The sequence below is a fragment of the Ursus arctos genome, chromosome X (assembly GCF_023065955.2).
Source record: "Ursus arctos isolate Adak ecotype North America chromosome X, UrsArc2.0, whole genome shotgun sequence".
Classification (NCBI taxonomy): domain Eukaryota; kingdom Metazoa; phylum Chordata; class Mammalia; order Carnivora; family Ursidae; genus Ursus; species Ursus arctos.
In genome coordinates, this window is record NC_079873.1 from 57,919,356 (window position 1) to 57,941,586 (window position 22,231).

Genomic DNA, 22,231 nt, shown 5'->3' on the forward strand with positions numbered 1-22,231 from the left:
TAAAAAATTAACTGAAGTTCTTAGGCAAAATGTAACTTTTACCAGATGGAAACCTGGATCTACCAAAGGATTGAAAAATGCTGGAAAGGATAAATATATGGGTAAATGCCAAAAATATTTCCTTACTCATCTTTTAATTTCTTTAACTGATAATTTAGGACCATGTCGGGAGCAGCTCATCCAGTGGTGGCTGCATATGTGCTGACTGCAAATGAGTGCCACTGAAGGCCTTGGAGGAGGGAGGCAGGCTGTCAGCCTGGTGGCAGAGTCAGTGGAGCAACACAGTCCAACCAAAAGGTGGCAGAGCCCAGGTGGGCGGATAGGGGATATGGTCCAGAGCTGCTCATAGCTGGGACATTCTAGCCTGAGCATTAAATCCTTTGGCTCAAGTGAGTAGCTGTCTAGCCTCCCTGTGCCCTCTGCTGGGCCCCTTCAACAGGTTCCCCTACTATGAGACCTGTTGCCTGGTCAGGCTCTGGATCTTCTCTTCCAACCCTTTCTTTAAGCTTTTCAGTTCTCTCCTCTGAAGTGCTGGCACCATGACCAGCGCTTGTACTCCCTAACCACAAGAGGGACATGAAAAAGTACCCTTGGTTATGCCTGCTATAATCTCTATAACTTTATTATTGTTTAGATAATAAACAATCTTCTACCTAGATAGAAATACAACAAGAATACGGATTGTTGGCTTAATAAAGTGAGCTTAGAAGGCTTGCTTTCTCAAACCAGAGCTGTAACATCTATGTTTAAAGAAGCTGAAAAAGGTGAAACTGAAGTATCAGGGAGGGCTCTGACTCATGGTAGGAAGACATTTACTTCAAAGATATGGTGAAATTGTAAGCAAGAAGTGAAAATATGATTAAAATTACCTTTATAGGTGTAATTAATTTACCTTACACTTTCTTAGGCATGGATCATTTTATATACTTTCAGAATAATTTGCTATTTAAGCTGTGGCATCATTTTCAGACCATTCACTCATAGTTAAAGGGAAAGAAGTTGAGTATTTTAAGTGTAGACATGAGTTTATTAAAACCCAAAAGTTGTTCGTTAGAGCTTTTCAAACTAGAAAAAGTCACTGAAACATCTTATGCATAAGTTATTGCATTGCATGGACCAGGGTAATACACATGATGGCCTAGAGATCAATAAAGCCCTGAACACTTGACATTGCTCAATGCCTACGGAACGAAAAGTTACTAAAATAACTCATAGTAATGCCTCTTTTCAATGGCACAGTAACTTGTTTATTTAAACATTTAGCTCTAAACATGAAGACTTAATTATTATCTTATTTGCATAATTGTACTTTCACCTTGCAGACAAGTCTACAAATGTGTCTGGACTTGCTCTTTTGCTTGTAGTCATGTGGTATCAGCACTAACTAAATCTTTGAAGAAGACTTTTTCTTTGTGAATGGTTGACAACAAACACAAGTGGTACTGAAATATTGAAAGTGCTGAATAACTTGTTTGAATCTCATGGTTTCTCCTGAAGCAACTTTTTTTATGTTTGCATGAAGGTACAAAAACAATGGTAGATAAAACTGCAGGCACCATGATATAAATTAAGGCAGTAGCACCAAAGTATACCAGTAGTTATTGTATTCTTTATACTGCCACGTAATCACATTAAAAATTCAATTTTGCTTAAGAATGTCCTTGGCGAAGCACCAGAAATTATTAAATCTTGATCCTGGGTTCAATATTCTGTGTGACAAAACAGGAGTTATGAAGAAGTGCTTCTGTTATAAACTACATTATGGTGGTTGTTTTGGGGAAAAAAAACTCACATCTGTAATTAGGTTGTGGCTTTACTAGCCACTTTTAATGAACACCATTTTTGCTTGAAAGAACAACTGATGGAAAAACCATGATTAGTACTTGGGTATTTGGCAGATACTTCTCAAAAGTGAAGCGAGCCTTTAGGGTAAACAACTGATAATTTGTTGCCAATAATGATATTTACATTTTTGAGTGAAAATTAAAATATTGGAAAACTTCTTTCTGCCATTGTTAAGCTTGACAGGTTTTCCAAACTTAAGCTTTGTTCCAATGAGATTAGTGCTGATATCAATGTGATTTTTCATAGTGCAAAAAATGTTTCAGCATTTGTAACATTCATATAACCTGGTGAACCAATATTTTCCAAGTAATCGATATGTACAAGATGGGTCAAATATCTATTCAAAGTACAAGATGACCAATGAATTTTCATGTCACAGTATATAAAAATTTCACTGGTAACAGTTGCAGATTCCATACAGCATTAACCTTTAAGAAACTACCATTTGTAGAGTTTTTATGTAGTATCAAAGAAGACTATCCACAATTATCCATAAAGGTGATTAAAATAACTCCTCCCTTTTCCAACTACATATCTACGTGAAGCTGGATTTTCTTCATATACTTTAACAAAAACATCATAACACATTGTAGAGGCTGGTATGACAAGTAAGCTGTCATTTATTAAGCCGGACATTATAGAGATGTGCAAAAATGTATAGCAATGACATTCTTCTCATGACATTTTTTTTGTTTTGGAAAATAGAGTTATTGTTAAAAAATCACAACATGTTATCTGTGCTAATGTGTACTGGGTTTATTATTCTTATTTTAAGTAAATTAATAAATTTTAAAATTTTAGAAATATATTGACTGTTTAAAGCAAGACAATAACAATGTATCATGGCGTTTATAACATATGCAAAAGTAAAATATATGACTACAATAGCACAAGGGAAGGAACGGGGGAAAATGGAAGAACACTGTAATAAGGGTGCTACATTGTACATGAAGTAGTGTAAAACTATTTGAAGGTGGAATATGATAACTTAGAAATGCATACTGTAAACCCCAGAGCAACCACAAAAAATCAAAACAGTTACAGATAATAAGCAAATAAAGGAGACAAATGGAACCTTAAAAAAATCATTTAATTAAAAAAAAAGACAGGAAAATAGAAAGAAACAAGGAACAGATGGGACAAATAGAAAACAAATAGGAAAATGGACTTAAACCTAAACATATAAATAATTTATGTAAACATAAGTGGTGTAGGCACTCCCACCAAAAGGCAGAGATTGTCAGACCAGACTAGATAAAAAATCATGACCCAACTATATGTGGTCTACAAGAAATTCAATTTAAATATGAAAACACAAATAGGTTAAAAATAAAGGAATGGATAAAGATATCCACACAAAATAATCATAATAATCACACTACTCAAATAATAATCAAATTGTCACAGATGTGACAATACTGAAATCAGACAAAGTAGACTTCAGAACAAGGAATATTACCAGAGATAAAGAACAGTATTTCATAATAATAGAGGGGTCAATTCATCAAGAAGATAAAACAACCCTAAATGTGTATACATCTAATAACAAAGCTTCAAAAATACATGAAGCCCAAATCAACGTAAGTGAAAGGAAAAACAGCCAAATCCAAAATCATGGTTGGAGATTTCAGCTTTCTCGGTAATTGACAGGACAAGCAGACAAAAATCCGTAGGGATATAGAAGATATAAACAACACTCCAACTAACCTGACCTAATTGATAATTATAAAAAATGCTGTCTAATAACAGGAAAATACACATTCTTTGCAAATTGCACATGAAACATTCATCAGGATAGATCATATGCTGGGCTGTAAAACAAATTCCAATAAATATAAAATGACTGAAATCATGCAAAGTATGTTCTCTGAGCACAACAGAATTAAAATGAATGCAAATAGAAAGACATCTGGAAAGTCCTAAAATATATGGAAACTAATTTTTAAAAACCCATGCTTCTAAATAGCTCATCAGTTAAAGAAGAAAATTAGAAAATACTTTGAAGCAACTGAAAATGGAAACATCAAAATTTGTGGGATGCAGCTAAAGCAGAGCTTAGATGAAAATTTATAGCATAAAATGCTTCTATTAGAAAAGAAGAAAGGTTTAAAATCAATAAACTATGTTTCTATCATAAGAGACTAGAAAAAGAACTAAAAATCAATACAAAGTAAGTAGAAGGAAGGAAATAACAAAGATATGAGCAGAAATAATAAAATAGAAAAGAGAAAAATAAAGTCAATGAAACTAAAAGCTGGTTCTTTGAAAAAAAATACAATTCAATAAAACTGATAAGCCACAAGCTAAAATGATCAGGAAAAACAAAGAAATTAGTAATACTAGGAATGAAAGAGGGGATATCACTACAGCTTCTACAGACATTAAAACAATAATAAAAGAATATTATAAGCGAATGGGCAAATTCCTCAAAGACAAATTGTCAACATGGAAGCCAGAAGAAATAGAAAATCTGAATAGTTATGTAACTATTAAAGAAATAGAATTCATAATTAAAAACCTTCTCACAAAGAAAACTCCAGGCTCAAATGTTTTCACTGGTGAATTCTATCAAACACTTAAGTAAGACATAGTATCAATTTTACATAAACTCTTTCAGAAAAAAAGAGGAGGTGGGGACACTTTCCAAGTCATTTTATAAGATCAGCATTGCCTTGATATCAAAACCAGACAAAGACATTATAAGAAAACAACAGGTCAACATCCCTCATCAACATTGACACAAAAAATCCGTGAGAAAATTTCAGCAAACCGAATCCAGCAATATATAAAAAGGATAATATACCATGACCAACTAGGGTTTATTTCAGCAATGCAAGGTTTAACATTTAAAAGGCAACAATTAATGCAATTTACTGTATTAACAGAATAAGAGGACACCATATGATCATTTCAATAGATGGGGAAAAAGCATTTGACAAAATTTAACACTCATTTATGAGAAAACTTCTCAGTAAATTAGGAATAGAAGGGATCTTCTTCAACCTAATAAAGAACATTTATGAAAAAACCTACAGCTAACATCACACTTCATAGTAAAAGATTAAGTGCTTCCCCCTATGATCAGGAACAAGACAAGGATGTTTGCTCTAACCACTTCTATTTAACATCACATTGGAGGTCCCAACCAGTGTAATAAGGCAAGAAAAAGAAATAAAAGGCATAAAGATTGTAAAGGAATAAGTAAAACTTTCTTTATTCACAGATGACATGTTTGTATACATGAAACATGCTAACGAGTCTACAAAAAGCTACTAGAGCTAAAGAGTTTAGCAATGATACATTATTCAAGATCAATATAAAATCAGTTGGGTTTCTATATTCTTGCAACAAACAATTAGAAATTGAAATTTAAAAATATCATTTATAATAACATCAAAATCATGAAATACTTAGGGATAAATATAACAAAATTTGTGCAAGACGTGTTCACTGAAAAGTATAAAAGAAAATTTGAAATTAAAGACTTAAGAAAATGAAGAGATAGAGCAAATTCATGGATTGAAAGATTAAGTATCGTTAAGATGTTATTCCTTCCCAAATCGATTTATAGACTCAGTGCAATCTACAGATGCACTGCAAGACTGTTTTACATCAGTAACACACTTGTATATAAATCTACTTGATTCTTCTCAATGGCTACATATGCCTCATATGAGTCAGGCATAGTTTATGCAACCAGTCCATCAAAAGTGTCTGGTTAAGTAAATATTTTTCATTCACTAAATTTTGGTAATAAACCTAGCTGATTCAGATATATACATATACCTGATCTGTCTGTATATACATATACATATATGTATATATGAATACATTATATAACATAACTGCCATACTCTATCCTGGGTCATAGGATCCAAATAGTATTACTGGATTACAGAACACTCTTACATATGATAGTCCATAAGCTTTATAATACAGAGTGGGTGATCTGCTAAATTAGCCACGTACTGGTCTTTTTTTGGGACCTCATGCCACCTTTGGGCTTTCTCTATGGTAGAGATACCTGAGCCAGGCATATGGGCAGGTTTCCTTCCTCTCAGCTTTTCAAGCTGTGCCCAACTCTTCTTCCAGTTGGGATTGCCTCCTTATTCCACGCCTGGCTGGCAAACCTGGCTCCCCAGTTCCTGTGCTGGGACTAACTCCTTGATCACTGGCTTAATGATATCACTGATTTTATATCGCAGGAGCACTATGATTGAAATCTCACCACTAATGACTTGTAATATTTGTGCTGGGCTTGTCTTCTCAACTCCCTTCCCTTAACTGGCAATCTAGTGTTTTCCCACGGACACATCTCTTTCCTACAGCTGGGATACCTGGTACTTCTTGCAAAGGATGGGTAGTTGCTACTGGAAGCCTTTCCAGCAAAAGGCTTCCAATTCTTCCATCTTAAAAAGAGAAGTTTTCCAATGTGAGTGTTGAGATGCTTATTATTCAAACACTCATTTATTCAGCTGTTCATTCAATGAATGAACACCAACAAGGTGAGTAGCTAACACTGTGCTAAGCACTGAGGGGGAATACAGACAACCAAAACACAGATGACCAAATGAATGGTACAGACTATGTTAGAGGAGTGTACTTGAACCTCTTAACAGGTTTGCCTTTCTCAAATCTCTCCCTTTTGCAATCTATCTTCCATGTACTATTGAGTAAGCTTTCTGAAAACCAAAGCTCATCTGTTTTCACAGAAACAAGTATAAATAAACTCTTTAGTGCAGTGTTCAAGTCTCTTCATAATCTGGCTCCAATTTTCATTCAAGCTTTCATTCTTCCCACTTTCCCTCATAAATTCTATGTTCTACTACTATATCAAACTTCTCACTCGTCCCATCAGGCACCAGGTCCTTTCCAATCCTTGTTCCCTTTGCCTACTATGTCTTTTGCTCTTCTTCACCTGGCAAACTCCCAATCAACCTCCAAGATTCAGTTCAAAGTCTTGGTGAAACATTTCTTCTATCCTCAACTGTCCTGGATTTGGGCACATTGTTCTGTCGCCTTTATTAGATGGTGAAATTTTTGAGGGCACTGAGTTTACTTGCTAGTCTTTGTCTCTCTGAATTCAAGTCTGAATAGGGCCTGGCAAGTAGTAGGGACCCAATGAATATTTGTTAAATGAATGAAGGAATAAATGAATGTGAAGGAAGAGCTCAAAGGGCCTTGGTATACTTAGGTAAGGGATTTTTAAAGGCACAGGGCTTGAAGCTGCACCTAGGAAGACAAGAGACAGATGGGGAAACAGCATTTGGAGGAGGAAGATTATTATCCTAGGACACAGAAGAACGTAAGCCCAAGACTGAAAGTGAAGACAGTGGGGGGGGGGGTCAGCCAGACTGCAGCTGACCGCTGCACTATCTTAACCTTTTCACTGACTAGATTTCTCAATTATATTTTCAGCTCCTGGAGGGCAGGGTATTTTGTACACTCCTTTGTATCCCTTTCATATTTGATGCACGTCTCCACAGTCATTGTTCCTACTGTCTCGTGGTTCTTACTATGCTCTGTAATATAATTATTTGTGTATCAGCTTATCTCCCTAGGACTTATACCAGACTCCCACCCAGGCTGCTTGAAGGAAGGGATGAGATGAGGTCTTAGTGTCTTTGCATCTTCCAAGACACCTAGCATGGTGCCTGGCACACAATGGGTGCTCAGTAAATATTTTTTGATCCACCATTTGTTGATCTGATTACAGAGAACCACAAGGATATTTGTGTGCAACTGTGTATTGTGGCACAAAACTTATATATGCCTTCACACTGTGCAGTCTATTTTTGGCAATTTTCATTAAAATGTTATCTTATTGTACATGGAAGACTGTCATTTCAATTTTCTTCTTTGTTCCTTCTTGGATGACTCACATGTCTTATACCAGAAGGATATGACAGAAGGGATTCAAAAAGGGTTTGGACACATTTATGAATGACAAAGTCATAAATGTCTGGGTATAAGGAGTTGTTGGGAGCATGCAAAGGGGAAGGAGAAAACTTGCATTTCAAAAGCGCCTGTTATGTGCCAAGAACTGTGGCATTCATTGTATAATATTTAATCTGGCAGAATATGTCAGCATAAAGACGGGACATGTCTATAAGGCTAAACCCCACATCTATTCAGGCACATAGCTTCTCCAGGTACCAGAGGCAGTATTCATCTTTATTAAAATTTTATCAACTTTTTAAGACAGATGAATCTATGGATTTGCATTGTTTCCTAGGAACAGAACACTCATTCTCAATTCAAGCGCCTATAGTTTAAAACTCCTTTTTGACATAACTTGATCAGTTTTTAAAGTCTCAATGCTTTAAATTACAATGCAATTGGAGATAGTCCCACAGCAATAACAGCAATTACATTTGTTCACAAATGTAATTTGTTCGCTTATCTTTATATTTCATAAAGCTTCCAAATACTGAACAAAGGTAAGTCAAGTCAAGAAAAGAGACTTCTATTAACCCTGACACCAGCAAATTGTCTCAAATTATAGCATGCCTTCAATTTGTATTCTAGACACGCTGAGTGGTTTTTCAGAGATACATATTATACCTCATTTGTGGTTAGCAGAAAACTGGAAGGGAATTAGTTTAAGTTGTTTCTAATTTTCTAAAAATAATAGTAACTTTAAAAAGAATAATGCTCCCAAGTGTACAGATCCTGCATCTGGCAGGAATCAAAACATACCCAAAGTACCATCTCTACTCCTGGGAATGGCCTGAGAAAGGGGGGCTGCGGGTACTGGTTCACACATTGGTTTTATTATAAGTCCCACGCTCTAAGGCCAACAACTACACATCTTGATCTGTGATAACATGCTTCCTGCCACGTGTGGGGGTGGGTGGGAAAGAGAAGGGGTACACCTTCAGATAAAGGATAATTAGCACACTCACTGGGCTCAGACGGCTTTCTGTTAACCTGTTTTGAGGAAGCTAAAATAGACATCTTTGCTTCAGAAAGTGTAAAGCCCATCTCATATGACTAGAGAAGATGGCAAAAGTTCAAGTGAAGTTTCATATTTTGGATGGTCTTCCCCCAATCTCTGTGTGCCACTAACTGCCGGAAAAACACCAGACATGTCTTTGCGGTGATTACGTGTTTCTTAAATTTTACATTAGTCAAAGTAAACTGAATGACCAGGACTAACTCCAAAGAACATAGGTGTGACATACCACCTATGGGACTTTTTAAACATAGAGAAGAACCCAGTTTATACATTTTAAAAATTGCTCCTACTGTTTCGAGACTAGGGGATGAAAATATGCACATATTCCAAGGAGTTCTTTGTGTGAACAGGTGACCCCTTCCCACAGTCTCTGTAATTAATTGAGAAATTAAAGTTAGTTGGCCTTTGAGATCTCTTGTAAAAAAAAGGCAGAAGGTCTTGGATATTTTGGAACAAGAGTCCACTATTCTGCCAAGACAGTGTGTTATTGTTATTGGAGTGTCTCTCAACAAAACGGTATTGAGTGGTGAGGACGTGATTTTGATTAGGTGGAATGACTCAGCTCTTCCCCTTAAAGAAGAGAGGACTTGTCAGAGCCTTACTTACCTCATGATCTGGGATCTCAGAGGATAGTGTTTTCCCTAGGATGACCCCGGTCAAGTATGTCCAGCATCGAGCCGTGTTGGCAAGGTTATAGCCTCCTGTCTCCATCAAGAATTGTGAAGTTAGGAAAGAACAGTCACAAAACAGCAGGAGAGGGAAGGAGGGTAAGGAAGGAGAGAAAAATGTTTTAATAAAAGGGCTAAAAAGACAACTCCAACTTGCAGAATTTCACCTAAACATCCCTTTATGGTGTTTTTGAACCACCTAATAGATGGACTTTAGTGGATTAGTCAGACCATGCACAGTGTGGAACTAGGAAGTCTAAGGCCTGCAAAGATTAAAGAGGCCCTCATCTCTGAACAAATACGTATCCGAGGATTCCATCATGTCATCAGCAAGACTGAGATCCCTGGAACCCGGATCTCTTGGGGCAACCTACCCGATGTCAAGGTTTCTGTGCTGAATTTTGCAACAATTCTATAAAATGGCTTCTGGATGTAATTTGTATGTTAAAGCCATCGGCAGATATAGGCCTAGAAATATCCAGGAAAGAGAAATGGAAAATGCTGACAGAAACAGACTTCCTTCTTTCAATATCAGCATTCCCTTTCTCCACAAAACACAGGCCTAGTGGCAGAGATCAAAGAGAATGAGATGAGGAAGGGACTGTTGATTGACGCTCTGACCCATCTCGTCAGGTTCTGTCACAGTCACCCAGCAGCCACATTATACTGGCTAATAATCAGCATATTTTTGCACTGAATAGATGTGTTCTGCCATGCAAGCATCAGAACGCTGGCCTTTAGCTAAATTCTAAGATTGTAAGGATGAAATGGAATGATTTCCTAACCTCAGTGCAGCCTGAGGGAAATAGAAGCTGGTCTATTTTAGGTAAGGTAACCATATAATTTATTGTCCAAATGGTACATTTTAACAGTAAAAGGGGACACTCTTAATAATTACACTGGGATAACATGTAGAAATTGGGACATATGGTCACCTTTCTCTTAAGCTTTGAAAGCCTTTCTCCTTGAAAGGTCAGGGATACTGGGGATTTTGGAATGTCTTTTAGGCCTCAATGGGGACCAATGAAGCTGGGGGACATGGCCATCTCCAATAGTTGTCTATGTGTTATTGGGGATTGAGAATTTAAGCGAAATAGTACACTTATTACTTTAAACACTCCTGATGTGAAAAATCTGAATTCAGAAGATCAACGTATTGGGTATGATTATTTGATTTCAAAAAGATTCACTATAGATTTTAAGTAGTAAGCTCTCTCTGGTACATACACAATATGATTTGATTTGCAAAAATTCCATTTACATACAGGAATTTCAGGAATACACAAATTGCGCAAGAAGAGTTATATATACAAAAGCCAAAACTTTGGGCTGAGAAAGCAAAGAGACTTTGAAAATGCTAAGGAAAGGCTGTAGCCAGAAACAAAAGTTGAATTTGCACAGATGTGTGTTGTGGAAAGGGCTTTTTTTCTTCCCCCTAGCTGTACCTGTATCATTGACAGCATCCTCAGTGCTGTCAAGGAAAGTAATACATCATACGATACTTATCAATTTTATCTTTTCCCTGAGTTGAAGTTAATAGGTGTCTTGCCAGCTTTTCATAAGAGGTTGGCTCCTGTAAGCACCTGTAATTTTGATCCCTCTCGGATTTGAGGCTGCCAAAGGACCAGGCTCGCGTATTTGTGTTGAGTGTTCACTCATTTTCATAAGGCCTTCCCACAGCCTCCTCTAATTTGGTTTTTACAACAGGTTGACAAAACAACAAACTATTAGCTGTTCCATAATACATGCATTTTAAGCTCAATCTGCTTGACCATGTTATTTTAACACACCAATCCATTCACCGAATGAAATCAAGATGGTGCCAGATAGATAGAAAGATTCTCAGCAAGGCATCTTCAAAGGTAGTTGAGGTTGTAAAAAGTACCTTTCACAAATGTGTAAATACTTCTACTGAACAGACCCAGCTTTCTGTTGGTTAAGTAATGCAAAATGTCAGTACACACTGGAGGCAAGGATGCCCAAGAGACTCGAGATCTCTCAATTTGGCTTTATTATAACAAATCCATGCTTCTTCTGGTGGGGGCTGGGCAGAGGAGAAGTCATTCTTGAATTCAGCTTAGATATTTAATTAATTCATGTGTTTACTACTTATATATAAGTAGACTTAGAATTTTAGTGGTATGTTTCCACAGGATGATTATTAGAACTGAGAGTCAAAAACTATATCGAGAGAAGATGGATAAAAGTCCACTGAGGTTAATATTCACTATTCTTAATAAGATCTGATGGCACCTTTAACCAAAGGACCTTTGTGTCAGGAAGTGAAACTTAGACTTCAGAGTGCCAAGGAGTCAATGCACATGCCAAGCTGAGGAGAAGGGTGTCACAGTACTTCCTTATGCTGAATTGTGAAGGGGGCAGAGTTCTTTGACTCAGGCTTCTGGATCCCAGGCAGGTTGGTATTATCCAATCTAAGAAAGCCACGTTTTCCTCAGCATCAATGGACAAAATGGGGAAGAAGGTCAGCAGATTCTCCTGGTGACCTTCCTTTGTACTCACCTCCTCCCAAAACGAGTGTTGCCAATTGCCACTGAAGGATGTACTTAAGACATTTGCCAATTCCCACTGGAGTCATGTTAAAGGAGCACATGGGATCCCCAGCAATCGTATCAGCTCCCAGCTGTAAGACCACTGCTTTGGGATTAAAGGCTATGTATACCTCCTTTAGTACACTGTAGAAAAGAGAAAGGAGAGAAAATGTCAGAGAAAGATAGGTCAGTTTGGTCTAGGGGTGGTGGTGGTGGGGCAGTCGGAGGTATAGTTGAGTCAGCAAATAGTGAAGGAAAAAAGACCCAACTTGTCAAAGTCATCAAACTTTCTATCTAAAGCGGGTGAATCAGACCGTATGTAAATTATACCTTAAAAAACCTGATTTACAAAAAACATTCCCTCCACTTTCACCTTACCAAGGACCAAGTTTGCCCTTATGTTTTAAAACACAAACTTCCTTTCAATATTCACATCCACTAACTTCAACAGCCACAGGACAGAGCATGCGTATTTACTCCGTTTTACAATCTGGGAAAGTAAGACATATATGCTGCACAGTTCTGATAATTTAAGACTGTCAACATACTTGGAGTTTATTATCTAGTTATCAATGGAAACTGCTGAAGAGAATTAACATGCTTTGAAAGCACAGATGTTATCAGCTTACTTTCTTTTATGCTAAAGGACTTCTGGGTTATGAAATGTAGCCCTCCCTAAATCATATGTAACCAGAGTCTTAGAGAGTAGGAAATGATAACCACTGATCCAAAATTATAAATCTGAAGGCACCCTAAAGAATAAGTTGTAGTGAGCAATAATGAGGATAATTTTGGGTAGAATCATACAGTGCCATTAAATCAACCTAACAGCTTTTTTTTTCCTGACAATTAGAAGCATCATAGATGAAAAGGAAGTTGTCAATGTGACAGATGACCTTAGGCTTCTAGTATTATCATTAATTGAACACTGACACTGTCCAGAATACATTCTTAGGAGTTATAAGGTCCCTGCTCTCAAGGGGCTTACAATCTAGTTCCCAGACAAAACATATACCAGTCCTCATGGGCCTGAGTAACTCTTACAGAGACATATAAACACGTGCAAATTAACATACTTCAGAGTTGAGAAAATGCAGAGTCAGAAAGTGATAAAAAATGTTGGGGTTAATGACCCCTTCATAATCAACATGTCAAATTATACCAGTGCAGCAAAAACAGAAAAATTCCAGATCCTTCTAAAACTGCAAAAAGAATTCAAGGGATATAAAATGTCATACTCCCAAATTCGTATATAACCAGGGTAATGAAACTATTGAAAAGTGCTCAGCTGCAGAGGCATTCTTTGACTCCAAAGACTGTTTTGTTTTATTTCTCATCTATGCAGACAAATATTGTCTGATTGTGGAAATTATAAGAATATTATAAAACTTATGGCATATGATCCTTAATAGAGAAATACTCTCTGTTCTCTCTTTCCTGTGCTTATCTCCTGTTGCAGAGGGAAGATAAGCCACCCGAACAATTAGCTAACGTTTACTGAGCATCTACATGTACAGGGCACCCTATTAGCTGCTATCAGGAGCCACAGAGGAAGGCATGATCCCTGTTCTGAAAAGGTTTATAACTTAACAGGAAGAAGGGGGAGGCAAAAAGGACTAATGTTTCTTCATTCTTTCCCTCATTTTGCACATATTTACTGAGTGCCCTGTGTGTCCAGCATGAAACTGTACCAGATGCTGCAGGAACAAAGAAGAATATGACACAGCTCTTATCTTCATGTGGCTCAGAACAGAGGGGAAGGCTCATACTATGTTAATCAGTAATTAAAATACAATGATAAATGAAGTATCAGAGATGGCACAGAGAGGGGAATAACTGACTTTTTAAGAAGATGTTAGAACTGTAGAAAGAGCCAATATGCCCTTCAACAGATGAATGGATAAAGATGATGTGGGATATATACAATGGAATATTACTCAGCCATCAGAAAGGATGAATACCCACCATTTGCATCGACATGGATGGAACCGGAGGCCATTATGCTAAGTGAAATAAGCCAAGCAGAGAAAGACAATTATCATATGGTTTCACTAAACAACAATTGTTGGAGAGGATGTGGAGAAAGGGGATCCCTCCTACATTGTTGGTGGGAATGCAAGTTGGTACAGCCACTCTAGAAAACAGTGTGGAGGTCCCTTAAAAAGTAAAAATTGAGCTACCCTATGACCCAGCCATTGCACTACTGGGTATTTACCCCAAAGATACAGATGTAGTGAAGAGAAGGGCCATATGCACCCCAGTATTCATAGCAGCATCATCCACAATAGCTAAACTGTGGAAGGAGGCAAGATGCCCTTCAACAGATGACTGGATTAAGATGTGGTCCATATATACAATAGAATATTACTCAGCCATCAAAAAGAACGATTTCTCAACATTTGCTGCAACATGGACGGCACTGGAGGAGATAATGCTAAGTGAAATAAGTCAAGCAGAGAAAGGTGATTATCATATGGTTTCTCTCATCTATGGAACATAAGAACTAGGGAGATCGGTAGGGGAAGAAAAGGATAAAGAAAGGGGGGTAATCAGAAGGGGGAATGAAACATGAGAGACTATGGACTCTGGGAAACAAACTGAGGGCTTCAGAGGGGAGGGGGTTGGGGGAATGGGATAGGCCGGTGATAGGTAGTAAGGAGGGCATGTATTGCATGGTGCACTGGGTGTTATACGCAACTAATGAATCATCGAGATTTACATAAAAAACCAGGGATGTACTGTATGGTGACTAACATAATATAATAAAAAATATTATTATAAAAAAAAGAACATAAGGAATAGCATGGAGGACCATAGGGGAAGGGAGAGAAATCTGAAGGAGGAGAAATCAGAGAGGATGACAAACCATGAGAGACTATGGCCTCCTGGAAACGAACTGAGGGTTTCAGAGGGGAGGGGCATGGGGGGATGGGGTAACAGGATGATGGGTATTAAGGAGGGCTCGTGTTGTGATGAGCACTGGGTGTTATATGCAACTAATGAATCAGTGAACACTACATCAAAAACTAATGATGTACTTACTACAGTGGCTAACTGAACAGAATAAAATAATAATAATAATAAAATAAAAATATATAAAATTTTAAAAAAAGGAACCTTCTGGAATAGTGCCCAGTACCTCGTAAGTGAAGTAAAAGTACTTATTTTAAAAATACATACAATTGAAGCTATTATTTAAAAACATTTACACTAAGGTATGAATGACTGATAAGTTCAATACAACATGAGGACATTTCCATTCTAATGAAGGATCTTATAAATCTGAAAAAAAACGAAAGAAAAAAAAGGAAAGGCTCTACAGAGGTAACTTCTGACTTAGGTCTTAAAAGATAAGAACTACAGTGAACCACCTATTACAATGGCTAAAATGAAAAAATAGTGATAACATCAATCATAGTGAGGATGTGGAGAAACTACACCACACATAGCTTGTGGGTGGGAACATAAAATGGTATAGCCACTTTGGAAAATAGTTTGGCAGTTCCCATCAAAATGAAAAATAGACTTACCATATGACCCAGGAATTGCCTTCTTGGGCATTTATACCAGAGAAATTAAGACTTATTTTCATACAGGAACTTGTACACAAATATTCACAACAGCTTTATTTGTAACAATCCAAACTGGAAACCACTCAGATGTACTTCAATAAGTGAATGGTTAAACAAACTGTGGTACATCCATACCACTGGAATAGTGTTTATCAATAAAAAGAAACAAACTATTGATAAATGCAAAAAAAAAAAAAAAACAACTTGGATGGCTTTCAAAGGAATTATGCTGGGTGAATAAGGCCAATCCAAAATCTATACTGCGTGATTCCATTATATACCATTTGTTAAATAACAATTTGCAGGATGGAGAACAGATTGAAAGTTGCCAGTAGTTAGGGATGGGTGTAAAAGAGTGGTATGGCACAGCCTTGTGGTGGTGGTACAGTTCTGTATCTTGATTGTGGTGGTGGTTGTGGTTATGCAAAGCTATGTATGTGACAAAAATGTCATAGACACACACACACACACACACACGAGTGCATGCATAGTTGGTGAAAACTGAGTAAGCTCTATGAATTGTACCAATGCCAACTTCTTGATTTTGATGTTGAATTATAATTGTGCAGGATGTCAACACTGGAGGAGGCTGGAGGAAGGGCACATGGGACTTCCTTGTACATTTCTTTGCAACCTCCTTTGAATCTGTAATTATCTCAAAACAAAAAGTGAAAAAGAAAGATTAGGAAAAGCTTATGGGCACGTGGGGTGAAGACAGTGGAGTTGGCAGCGGGAATGGTTGTGAGGGTTATTGGTAGAAGACTAGGTTCAGAGAAGGAACTGCACACACAAGAGCATGACGGCTTGAAACAGGCAGTGGTGGGAGGGAGGCTAGTGAAGTAAACGAGGGTTAGGGCACACAGGGCCAGATATGCCAGGCAGGCTAATGAATGGGGACTGTTACTTCAAGAGTATGGAACATCTTGAACATTGTGTGTGCCTGTGTGTTTCCATGCATGTATGTGTGTCGGGGGAATGATCAGATTTACATTTTGAAAAGATACTCTGGCTGTAGCATAAGATATACTGAAGGTTATCAGGGGGCGTCTGCACCCATCCAGGCCAGCGGCAGCAAGGGAAGGGAAGAAGAGATGGATTTGGGAGATACTTCTAGGGTAGAATTGATAGGGCAGCTCATACTGACACACAAGAAAAGCATATACATATAACATTCATGAGTGTTCTGTACTGGGACAGAGGAAAGGATAAAGGCGGGCAGGTGTGTTAGGGACAGCTGTTTGAATGATAGCCAGGAAGAGAAAACGAGTCCCCAGGGAATTCTGATGAAGAAGGCTCTGGATGGCTGGAGAAAAGGGTAATTAGAAGTTTTGGAAAAGGTAAGGTATTTCGTACACAGTGTAAACATCAAAGCAACTGCAAGTGAGGATAGCTTCTGTGTGAGGCCTACATGGAGGACTGAACGTTTTCATTTGGTTTGACAGTCAAATGGGAGTCACTAGAGAAGTATAAGGACTGATGTTGCCGAAAAATGATGCTTAGGAACTCTGATTTTTGCTGTTGCATGGAAGGCCAAAGAGAGAAAGTCTGGAGGCAGAGGGGTTGGGCGAAAAGGGTATTGAAGCATTCCAAGCACAAGAGCAACAGGAAGCAAGGTAAGATGAATTGGGAAAAAAAATGAGAGGGCTAAGTGACAGACTGGGTGGGGGTTGGGGGCGGTCAGAGCAGAAAACACACTGTGCCAATTCCTCCAGAATTCAAAGGAGGGGGAGAGAGAAACTGAAATAATCCTTTTCCTATTGGATCTTCCAAATCCGGTGTTCTTTCTTCTCATCAATCTCACCTCTTTTGAGTCAACGTCATTTGCTTCTACTACTCAAACAGTAGCGAAGGTCCTAGCTAGAGACCTACAAAGTACTCGTTCACTTCCCTTAAGGACTTTAGCACCTGGTTCACAAGTTTTTCTGTCTCTTCCTTTCCCTGTCATTCTTTTTTGCAGTTCACTATTCATTTGCTTCCTCACATCTTGATTCAAGCACCTATTCTTACCTATGCTGGGCACCAGAGATACAGAAATAAGTAAGACCCAAGAAGCACATTGCACAGTAGGGAAAGAAGATAGGAAAACAAGTAACTGTGATCAGTGCTATAATATCCATGCACTCATTCAAAAAAATCTTAACTAAATGCCTACTGTATACCAGGCACTATGTTGGGCAACAGGTTTACTGTACTGAACAAAAGAGACCTGTCCCTTTCCCCTGTGACCCTTCTTTTTTTTTTTAAATGTTTTTTTTATTATATTATGTTAGTCATCATACAGTACATCCCTGGTCTTTGATGTAAAGTTCCATGACTCATTAGTTGCGTATAACACCCAGTGCACCATGCAATACGTGCCCACCCCACCACCCATCACCAGCCTATCCCATTTCCCCACCCCCCTCCCCTCTGAAGTCCTCAGTTTGTTTCTCAGAGTCCATAGTCTCTCATGCTTCATTCTCCCTCCTGTGACCCTTCTAATTCTCTGAAATCACAGTTTCTTCACCTTTTGAACAACAGTGATGTCCATCTGTGCTCCACTTTAGTTATCTCTAGGCATAGCCATGCTTTGGAGCCTGGGAAGGAAGTGCCTGGAAATGCTCTACTTCTAACACCCTGAACTCCAAACTGCTTTTCCTGTATATAATTTTCTTTCTTTTTTAAAATAAAGATTTTATTTATTTATTTGACAGAGAGAGGCATCGAGAGAGGGAACACAAGGAGGGAGAGTGGGAGAGGGAGAAGCAGGCTTCCCGCCGAGCAGGGAGCCCGATGTGGGGCTCGATCCCAGGACCCTGGGATCATGACCTGAGCGGAAGGCAGACGCTTAATGACTGAGGCACCCAGGCGCCCCTGTATATAATTTTTTATCTTCCCATTGAACTTGTTCTTTATTCTTTTATTTTAACTCCTGTTTCCTTCTCTTTCTCCTATTTTCAAAGTCCACCAGTTCATCTTTTGACCTCATTTGCTTCACTACTCATTTTGGAGAATACGATTAGTCATTTCAAAAACCCTTATGAGCATACTTGATTCCCTCACACCTTTGTCGTTTTTGCCTTGTCAATCCTGAAGCCCTTGGATAAACTACTCTGTCAGAATTTTCTGCTCTGTTCTGCTGGAGAAAGCTGAGAAGTCAAGCCAATTGCTTCCTCTATAGTTTATGCTTACGACTCCAATTCAACAAATTCCATAAACATTTACTGAGTGATCCATATGTGCCACTCCCTCTGCAAAGTTTGGCAATCATTTGCTTCACCTCTTGTTGGTAAACAAGGTGCTCCTTTGATAGACTTTTATACTTACTTGATTTTTTTTTTTTTTAGCATCAAGAATGTACACTTGGGATGCCTGGGTGGCTCAGTCGGTTAAGTGTCTGCCTTCAGCTCACGTCATGGTCCCAGGGTCCTGGGATTGAGTCCCGCATCAGGTTCCTGGCTTGGCAGGGAGTCTGCTTCTCCCTCTCCCTCTGTAGCTCCCCCTGCTTGTGCTCTCTCTCTCAAATAAATAAATAAAATCTTTAAAAAAATAAAAATAAAAAACCCAAAAGTCTATCAAATAAAAGTGAAAAATCTCTCTCCATCCCCACTCCCTCTCCAGAGGTGACTGTTGATTCATTACACATAGCTTCAACCAGCTCAGTCAAGTATGAGACAGACAAAGTTTGATATGTATCTTTCTAGATCAAACTTTGTCTGCCTCATACTTGACTGAGCTGGTTGAAGCTGTGTGTAATAAATGCCTTTCTCTACCTCTTTTCTTTACCTGACAATGTTCCCTCATATTTCTGCTTTTCCTTGAGGCTAATTTCAGCACCTAGGCACTAGATCCTCTTCCCTATTGCTCTAAGGGCCATGTATCACCAATGAGCTCTTTCTTACATCTTTAGTCTCTGTCTTCCCACTAATTCTGTTCCTTTAGGTTATAAGTTGTCTATCTCCTCCTCCCCTTCTCAGCACTGCTAAATTTACCCACTTATGGGCCACCTATACATCCTTCTTGCAAACCAGTTTCTGATCTTACTGTTCTCGGTTTCTCTCTTGAAGGGAGAGAGACCTCTGGGTTATGATATCCAAAACCTTTTCTCTGTTATCTTTTTTGACTTCTCAGAAGCAACTGACAGTTGATACTACTCAAAAATCTGTACTTGGTCATCACTGGCTACAGCTCCATTAAAAATATTTTTAAACCTTTTTTAAAAAAGCAACTTTACTGATGTCCACATAACATACAATTCCCCTAATTAAAGTGTACAATTTGACAGCTTTTAGTATATTCACAGAGTTGTACAACCATTACCACGATGAATTTCAGGACATTTTCATCATTTCCCAAAGAAACTCTGTACCCATTAGCTGTTACTACCCACTCCTACCATTCTTCAATCCCCAGGCCCTGGCAACCACCAATCTACTTGCTGTCTCTATGGATTTGTATGATTTTGACCATTCATATAAATGGAATTACATAATATATGAGTTGTAACTGGCTTTTTTCATCTAGTATAACATGTTCACAGTTCATCCATGTTGTAGCATGTCTCGTCTGCCCTGTATATTCCTTTTCCTATACCTCCCCCAGGCAGCCTGGGGAAAGTGGTTGACTTAGGGTTTGACAGAGGGAAGACAAATAAATACCGTATTAATAAGAAAAAAAAAAGAAACCTCACCCTCCCCAGAAACCACATTATTCCTTTTTACGACCAAACTATATTCCCTTATCTGTATATACCAAATTTTCTTTATCCGTTCATCAGTTGATGGACATCTGGGCTATCTCTACTTTTTGGCTAATATGAAAAATGCTGCTATGGACATTTGTGTATAAGTTTTTGTGGATAGGTTTTCATTTTTCATGGTTCCATACCTAGGAGTAGAATTTCTGGGTCATATGGTAACTCTGTGTGTAGAAAGGTGACCTGCAGGCACAACGAAGTTTATGACAAAGAGCATACTCTCCGGGCGAGGTGACTGAGGTGAACCATGGACAGGTTAGTTTGCCTCATTTATAGGAACTTTGTTTTCCACAGCGGTGGCACCAGTTTACGTTCACATCAGCAATGTATAATATATGAGGGTTCCAATTCTTCCACATCTTCACCAATACTTGTTATTTTCTGTTTTGTTTGAATAGAGCCATCCTAGCAGGTGTAAAGTGGTATCTCATGGTGGTTTCAATTTGTATTTCACTAATGACTATTGATGTTGAGTATCCTTCCGTGTTCTTTTTGGCCATTTGTATATCTTCTTTAGAGCAATGCCTATGCCAGTCCTTTGCTCATTTTCAAATCGGGCCATTTGTCTTTTTAATATTGAGTTGTAAGTATTTGTATATTCTAAGTACAAGTCTCTTATCAGATATACAATTTGCAAAATTTTTCTCCCATTCTATGGGTTATCTTTCATTTTCTTTTTTTTTAAAAGATTTTATTTATTTATTTGACAGAGATAGAGATAGCCAGCGAGAGAGGGAACACAAGCTGGGGGAGTGGGAGAGGAAGAAGCAGGCTCATAGCGGAGGAGCCTGATGTGGGGCTCGATCCCATAACGCCGGGATCACGCCCTGAGCCGAAGGCAGACGCTTAACCGCTGTGCCACCCAGGCGCCCCTATCTTTCATTTTCTTGATAGCATCCTTTGAAGCACAAAAGTTTTTTTTTTTTATTTTGATGAAATCCAGTTTATCTGTTTTTTCTTTGGTTACTTGGGTGTTATATCTAAGAGAAGATTTTCTAATTCTAGGTCATGAATATTTACATCTATGTTGTCTTCTAAGACTTTTGTAGTTTTATTTCTGTCATTTAGACTATTTGGACATAAGTTTTGTACATGGTGTGAGGTAAAGGTCTAGATTCACTCTTTTGCATGTTGATATCCAGTTGTCCCAGCACCATTTATTGAAAAGACTGTTCTTCCCCATTTGATTGTCTTGGCACTCTTTGGGTAAAAACCAAATGGGTAACATTGTGCAGATTTCTCGACTCTAAACTACATTCCACTGCTCTATAAGTCTAACCTCATGCCAGCACCACACTGTCTTGACTACAGTAGCTTTTTAGTAAGTTTTGAAGTTGGGAAGTATAAGTCTTCCAACCTCGTTCTTCCTTTTCAAGATTGTTGCAACTATTCTGGGTTGAATTTTCATATAAATTTTAGGATCAGTTTGGCAATTTCTACTATGTCAGCTGTGATTTACAGCTCCATTTTGACTGTGCCGAACCTGTCATCTTGCCTCCTTCTCTATTCCTTGTCTTTGCTAATGATACCCCATCCTTTCAGTCACCCATGTTCAAAACTCCGAGGCTCTTTGTGATTTCTCCCTGTCCTTCCTCCTCTTCAGTTACCAGTCTTGCACCAATCTCTCTCCCTCCCATTCCTCCCTCTCCACTCCCACAGCAGTACTAGCCCTTATGACCTCCTTTGTGGATTACATCAATAGCTTCCTAATTAATTTTCCTGTCTCAAGTCTCTTACCTCTCCAATCCATCATGCACACACTCTACCATCAGATTAATTTTCCTTAGGGATTGTTTTGATCAAGTCACCTCCTTACTCAGAACCCTTCAATGTCCCTGTACTGTCTTCAGATAATGCTTACAATTCTTAGCCTAAAATTCAAAGTCCTTCATGGTCTGATTCTA

General features: G+C 38.3%; 1 protein-coding gene across 13 annotated transcripts in view; it reads right to left on the reverse strand.

The window, feature by feature from the left end:
- The window catches only part of HDAC8 (histone deacetylase 8), a 213,078-nt gene that overhangs the window by 111,307 nt on the left and 79,540 nt on the right, over positions 1-22,231 (reverse strand). For 7 of the 13 annotated variants that reach the window (XM_044379335.3, XM_048213400.2, XM_057312474.1 and 4 more), the window contains 2 exons: positions 11,992-12,164; positions 9,410-9,504 (listed from right to left, as the gene is read on the reverse strand). In XM_044379335.3, coding sequence (XP_044235270.1) covers positions 9,410-9,504; positions 11,992-12,164 — 268 coding nt within the window. Of the gene's footprint in view, positions 1-5,034; positions 9,174-9,409; positions 9,505-11,991; positions 12,165-22,231 lie in introns of those variants that run through there. The other 6 variants (XM_044379336.3, XM_048213401.2, XM_044379338.3 and 3 more) reach the window with 4 other exon arrangements.